The sequence below is a fragment of the Tupaia chinensis genome, unplaced genomic scaffold (genome assembly GCF_000334495.1).
Source record: "Tupaia chinensis unplaced genomic scaffold, TupChi_1.0 Scaffold000270_1, whole genome shotgun sequence".
Lineage (NCBI taxonomy): Eukaryota > Metazoa > Chordata > Mammalia > Scandentia > Tupaiidae > Tupaia > Tupaia belangeri.
In genome coordinates, this window is record NW_006159750.1 from 5,149,767 (window position 1) to 5,156,836 (window position 7,070).

A 7,070-nucleotide genomic window follows, 5' to 3' on the forward strand; every position below is an offset into this window, starting at 1 on the left:
CCAAAGTGAAAATCTCCCAAAAAAAAAAAAAAAAAAACATGAGAACTGTCCAGGACAGGTAGCGAGAGGGAGAAATGCCTGCGAACGATTACGAGAAGTCGTAGGGAGCAGCAGGGATGTGCTTCCTGCGTCCTCCACGTTGTAACTAGTTGCTTCTTGGGGCCACAGGCAGGAAGAATCAGGGGTCTCCAAAGTGAGGAATTTGGGCTAGCACTTCTTGCCTCGGTTCACTCGTGCTCCGGACGAGAGCCTGGTGCCGGCCAGCTTTCTGCAGTGAAGAAGCGCTCTGTGTCCACATGACCCGCTGTGCCAGCCACTGCCGCCTGGGACTGCCGAGACCTCAGATTATTTCGTGCACCTGAGGAAGTAAATTCTCATTTCATTTAAATGGCTGTGTGTGGCTCGTACCACAGAGGAAGTTTTTCTGTGTTCTGTGTGAACAGCCTCACAGGGGATTAACCTCCCAGGAGAAAAGCGGTTTTCCAGTTCCCCAAGTGCTGGCCTAGAGGAAGTTTCCTCCCCTGTTTGTTGTGTGTGTGTTTTTTTTTTTTTTTTTTTTTTTTTTAGTTAAACAGATTTGGGGCCCCAGAAAAATCCGGGAGTGGCAGGAAGAAATCATTGACTATTCTATTGTCCTAATGCAATGATTGTCATTTTAAAAATTTTCTCTCTGGGATTTTTTTCATACATAGTCATTTTCACATACTTATAATCACAGTGGACATAGACGATTAACTTTTCACTTAACTGTGTATTAGAAGCATTTTCCTTTGTTACTGTGTGGTCTTCATAATCATCTTATTTTTTAAGTTTATTTCTCTCTCCTGTGAGTCAGAGAGACAGAGAGATAGCACTGTCAACAGGGTAATGAGACCATGCTGCAGTCTCCCCCACCTCAGCCAGCCCCCAGTCATGGTCACACACACACCTGGCATATTCAGGGAGGTCTCTGGGTCAGCTTTGCAGAGTGTTGCGGTACCTCTGTGCCAGTGTCCAATCTCCTTCAGTTGTCTCTTTATTTTTTGTAATCTGCCAGGGGGTGTATTGCACTTGCCAGAAAGAGAGAGAAAGGGAGAGCAAGAAAGCACCCCGTCTTCTCCACTTCTCCCTCCTTTCAGGATGTTGGGCACACACAGGCACCCAGTATGTTTCTCACATCACAGTCTGGGACTCAGATCACAGCGTTGGCCAAGTGAAATCCAGCCACCTTAGCCGTCATGCCACAGGCTGACCCTAGTCATCTTTTTTTTTTTTCCTTTTTAAAGATTTTTTCCATGGGGCATGTAAACTTGCTGGAGAAACAGACAGAGACAGTGAGAGGGAAAGTGAGATATCACCCCCCCCAGGGGGAAGGCCATTCTTCTCCTGGGATTTTGGGTGCGATGCATATGTGCTTGGCATGAGTTTCAAGCTGTTGGATCCGGGACTCAAACCACAGTTGGCCATGTGGGGAGTCCAGCGTCTTAACCAATATGCCACATGCTGACCCCCTAGTCATCACGTTACCTTGGCTGGACATATAGGATAGTCAGCTCTTCCCCTGTTAAATATTTAGGCGGCGGCTTTTTTTTTTTCCTTTTTTGCTATCAATAAATAACATTACAACAGACTGTCCCATCTATACTTTCTTTTTTCACATTTTCTTTAGCCGAACAGCAAATTATATTCTTTTTATCTTTTTCAGGTTTTTGCCATAGGGTACATGCACTTGCTAGAGAGAAACAGAGAGGGAAAGTGAGAGATCACCCCCTTGGGGGGATGGACACACCACATTCCCTTCTCCATTCTCCTCTCAGAATTTTGGACATATGTACCCAGGTCTGGGACTCAAACCATGGTCTGTCGTGTGAGAATTCAGTGCCTAACCACCATGCCCCCGACTGGCTCCCAATGTGAGAATTCAGTGCCTAACCAACACAGGCCCCTAAATTATATTCTTTAAGGATTACAACCACTAGACTAACCCATAAACACCAGGAAAGCAGAGACTATGTCTCTTTGCCCAGCACTGGCAAAGAAGACTTGGCATTTAATAAATGCCTTGCAAACATTTATTTTTGTTTTCAAACATGCCTTTTTTTTTTTTTTTTTAATTTACCAGAGAGTGTGTGTACTCACTAGAGAGAGAGAGAGAGAAAGAGAAAGCACTGCCTGTGGGGAAGGCCACACAACAATCCCCCTCCATCTCTGCCTCCCCGTGGCCATGTTTCTCAGGCTGTCAGTGGAGTCAGGACTCCCCAGCCTCGTACTTGGCCACCCACACCAACCACCAGGCCACAGGCCGGCCCACTTTGTTTTAATCTTAATTATGTTGACTTTACTACTATTGTTGTTGGGGTGTTTTTAAGTGTTTCGTTGTTTTAATGTCAGAGGGTACATGCACAGGAGGGAGAAATGCAGGACCCGCATGTGCGTGTACGCAAGCCCTCAGCAGGGCCTCGTATGTGCAGTCCTTTTCCTCCGTTCCTCACATTGCACTTGGCACACTCATGAAAAACACACCAGGTCAGGACTTGGACCCTGGTCAGCCACATGAAATCTGACTTCCTCTGCTCAGTCTTTTGTTGTTGTTGTTGTTGGGGTGTTTGCTATAGGGCATGTGTGCTCACCAGAAAGACAGACGGAAAGTGAGAAATCACCCCCCAGGGGGATGGCCACGCTGCAATCCTTTCTCCTCCATTCTCCTCTCAGGATCTTGGGCACACACACACACACACGCCCAGTGTGAGTTTAAGCCACCGGGTCCTGGACTCAAACCGACTACGTGGGAATCCAGCGACATACCCATTACGCCAACTGCCGGTCCCCCTCTGCTCAGTCTTAACCTCTATGCTATGAAGCCAGCCCACTAACATTTGTTGAGTGGATTAATTTGCGTTTAGCCAACACAGTTTTATTGCACAGCTACCATTATACATCATTTGTAAGTTTTATTTCTTGAATAAGTGAAAAATATTATTTCCTCTTAATTTTCATTTCTTTGGTCTCTATTAAGGACCTCATTTTGAACTGACTTATTCCCTTCTTTCTTTTTTTTTTTTTTTTAATCTCCCTTCCCCATGTTCAGACAGAATAAAAAAGAATTCTCCCCGCCCTCTGACCATCATCTCTCCCGTGGTTTCCTGTCGTAGCTGAGGTCCTCCTCCTGCACTCTAACTGGCACAGGTCCCTCCTCCTACAGGTGATTGGCAAAGGGAGTGAGAAGTCTGATGACAATTCCTATGATGAGAAATACCTGATTGCCACATCGGAGCAGCCCATCGCTGCTCTGCACCGGGACGAGTGGCTCCGGCCAGAGGATCTGCCCATCAAGTACGCTGGCCTGTCCACTTGCTTTCGCCAGGAGGTGGGCTCCCATGGCCGTGACACCCGTGGCATCTTTCGAGTCCATCAATTTGAGAAGGTGAGTAGACAGATCAGGGTAAAAAGTAGGACCCTTCTGTCTACCTATCCAGGAAGGTTAGAGGGGAGACTGATCTGTGTTGCTCAGACCCTTCCTGGCTCCAGCCTTTCCTCCCGTTGCCAGTGTCTATGTTTGTGGGACAGAGCCTGGGAAGCACACAGTCTCTGGACACAGGCTGTCTGGCTCCTGATGTTTGCTCTACGACTTAATAGCTGTGTAACCTTGGACAGAGTGTTTAACCTCTCTGTGTTCAGTTTCCACCTCTGTAGCAGGAGGATAATAGTAGTACCTACCTCACTGGACCTGCTACAGGTCTTAGACTAGGCAGTATGTATAACTCACTTAGAACTGAAGATGGCATCTATGTGGTAAGTTCTTTACACAAGAGGACCTCAAAAAGTCTTGGAAAAATGAATTACAGTATGAGTTTATTTTGGTGTAAAAAAATGTTGAAACCCATGTGTAGTTTTTTCATAATGCACATTTCCCATGAACTTCCTGAAAAGCATTTGCACGTATTACAGTCCCAGTCCATTTGAGCACTGATCCCTCTTGCTTGAGGCCTCGCCTCGCCTGTCTCCCAGTGGCACAGGTCTTCACTGCAAGGCTGCCTCCACTTCTGTCCTTGAGCTTGTCCACCCCATACCATCAGCACTGTCTCCCTGGTCCCCCTCTGCAGATCGAGCAGTTCGTGTACTCATCGCCCCATGACAACAAGTCGTGGGAGATGTTCGAGGAGATGATTACCACCGCGGAGGAGTTCTACCAGTCTCTGGGGATCCCCTACCACATTGTGAATATCGTCTCAGGTATGGGACCCCTCCCCCTGCACCCCCCCAATGCCACAAACACCGCCTTCGCCAGCTTGGCTGCCTCACAAAGAAACAGCTCACCATCCAACTCATTACCCACGTTAATTAAAATATCACACTCTTCTCACTTGGGATTATTGGGGATAAGGGTATCTGGGCATGGCATCACTTCTGGGATAAGATGTGAATTAAAGAATTCAGGTTCACTAAAGGGAAGGGTTCTGAAACGCCATCCGTCCTTCATGAATTCTAGGGGTTTCTCCATACAGGTTCTTTGAATCACGCTGCCAGCAAGAAGCTCGACCTGGAGGCCTGGTTTCCGGGCTCAGGAGCCTTCCGTGAGTTAGTCTCCTGTTCTAATTGCACGGATTACCAGGCTCGCCGGCTCCGAATCCGATACGGGCAGACCAAGAAGATGATGGACAAGGTAGACGGCCCCTGGGGAGGTGGGAAGCAGGGCCTTCAGGACACAGTCCCTCCGTCTGTTCCCAGTGCTTGGAGGACATTAGTTCCCCATGTCATGGGAACATCTGAGCTTCTCAGTCTAGACCACAAAGAAAAGCTGAACATGACTTCTACTGAGTCAGGGCGGAGTTCTTTTAGATAGAAATCTGAATGTAGCACTGTTCTACAAGGTAATTCTAGCTTTTCTCTTTTTGGCTTTGTTTTTCCTAACTCCAGAGAAAGAATAATCTCCATTTATCTACACAGAACAAGTTGGAGACAGTGTCTTCCCTCTACTCACCCAAGAAGGTCTGGGTTGTAAGCTTATCTCTTCAAACCCGATTTTCAGGCCCTAGTCATTTCCAGGTCAGGGGCTTGAAAGGGATGAAAAGGAGAAGCCACAGTAGTAGTTTCTTCCTTTTCTCCAAGGCCCCAACTCTCCAAATATTAGAGCCTCCCACTGGTCACTCATGGAGACGTGAGGAATCCTCCCGGAGTTACCAGTAGGCAGTCATATAACCGAGTCAGGTTTAGCAAAAAGTTGACAGCAAGTAGAGTCCGTTGTCTGGATATGGCCGGTTGTAGTTGGGAAAGTCGTGGTCACTAGTAAGGCCCGCTGAGAGTCGAGTGTAACCTTCCTTGCGGGAATGCTCTTCCCAGGTGGAGTTTGTCCATATGCTCAACGCCACGATGTGTGCCACGACGCGTACCATCTGCGCCATCTTGGAGAACTACCAGACGGAGGAGGGCATCATCGTGCCCGAGAAACTGAAGGAGTTCATGCCTTCAGGTAATACTCCCAGCCCAGCTCACCTTTCTCTTCCTTCCTGCCCTCACACTCTGCGAACAGCAGGCCCCTTGCAGAATGTACCCGACTTGCTTATTGAGACGCAGTCCCCGAAGCTCTGCCTTCCCCCTGGTGCCGAGCAGTGCAGGGGCTGGTAGAGAAAGTAGCCAGTGCAGGTATGAGATTTTAATGCTGCTGATAGTCGGCCAGGGGAGAATAGAATAAGCAAAACCAGTGTCCATTATGGCACGCCCTTGTTCAAAGGGATCATTGTCTGGTTGACTTCTCCTCTCTGGTCCTTGCCCCTCGACTCTCGGAGAAATGATAGGTCATTGGGTTTGCTCTTCCGTCCAGGACTTCAAGAACTGATCCCCTTTGTGAAGCCTGCGCCCATTGACCAGGAGCCATCCAAGAAGCAGAAGAAGCAACATGAGGGCAGCAAAAAGAAAGTGGCAGCAAAAGATGTCACCCTGGAAAACCGGCTGCAGACCATGGAGGTCACCGATGCCTGAACATTCCTTCCTCCCAGCCTGCCAGGCTTCCCTGTCTGTCAGCAGGACCTCAGAGCCACCCAGGAGCAGGAAGCCACGCCCCCGCCCGCCGCCCTGCCCCGTCTGACTGCACAGCTACGGCAGGAGCACTGCCCTGTACAGCGCGCACGTTCCTCCCCCTTCACACGGGCCTAGGATCCAGTCACTGATGACGGCAGGAAACATGTAATAAAGCTTCTCTGGGGAGGGCCTAGACTCTTCCTCAGTCTTCTTCCTGGGGCTTGAACCCTGTCCCTGACAGTTCTCCCCGGGACCGTCTTCACTTCTCTTTTCCTGTTAAATAAGGCTGCTCAGTTAAGCAAGTCAGAGCGCGTTTGAGCAGGTAGGCGAAGGCAGGGGTAGAGTTAGTAAAAACTCAAGGGGACTGTGAAAACCTGAGGTCTTAGACATATCAGCTTGCAGAAGAAGCACCAGGGTCCTCCCTGTTTCAAAGCCATGATGTAGGACTCGCTCAGAGACCAGAATTATGTAAGAGCCTCTGAACACCTACTCGCCAGGAAGGGCTCCGTGGCAAGGGCGGAGGGTGTGAGGCATCAGGGTGGATGAGGCTGTATTTAATCCACACAGCCCCTCGCATCAAGGGCACGGGTCGAGACTTACTAACAACTGCTTCTCTCTTTACAGCCCTCCTCCAGAAGGGGAGATCAACTGCGTAGCAGCTTGTGGCTGCAGCTCTAAAGGACAAGAGAGCAGCAGTGAGAAGGGGGCTGTCTGATCCCTTCTCTGGAGCCCCCACTGCTGCCCTAATTGCCAGTTCACTCTTTCTGGGGAGAGTGATATTTAGGCTCTTTATTTACCTGCTTCCTTTCATCTGCAATCTACAAACACTTGACTTTAATAACACCTTGTGTAAGTTCAGTGCATCTCTTAGAGGAGGTTAAAGTACTTCCTACAGATGATCTCTTTTATCTCTGTGATGGTCCCAGAAGGTAGGGTGGGGACATGATTATACCTGTTCCATCCCATGGAGGACAGAAGCCCAAGGTGGGTAAGGGAGGTGAGACCCGTGGCCACGTGGCAGTGGGCGTCCAGACTTCGCCGCCGTGCTTTACGGCTGCGGGTTTTTTGCGGAG

At 49.0% G+C, this 7,070-nt stretch overlaps 1 protein-coding gene across 2 annotated transcripts in view; it reads left to right on the forward strand.

The window, feature by feature from the left end:
* The window catches only part of SARS1 (seryl-tRNA synthetase 1), a 26,305-nt gene extending 20,108 nt beyond the window's left edge, over window positions 1-6,197 (forward strand). The window contains exons 7-12 of one of the 2 annotated variants that reach the window (XM_006149517.2): window positions 3,182-3,403; window positions 4,083-4,212; window positions 4,485-4,642; window positions 4,897-4,968; window positions 5,320-5,449; window positions 5,801-6,197. In XM_006149517.2, the coding sequence (XP_006149579.1) occupies window positions 3,182-3,403; window positions 4,083-4,212; window positions 4,485-4,642; window positions 4,897-4,968; window positions 5,320-5,449; window positions 5,801-5,958 (870 nt within the window). In that variant the 3' untranslated portion in view covers window positions 5,959-6,197. The remainder of the gene's footprint in view (window positions 1-3,181; window positions 3,404-4,082; window positions 4,213-4,484; window positions 4,643-4,896; window positions 4,969-5,319; window positions 5,450-5,800) is intronic. The other variant, XM_006149518.2, reaches the window with a different exon arrangement.
* The last annotated feature ends 873 nt before the right edge of the window (window positions 6,198-7,070 follow it).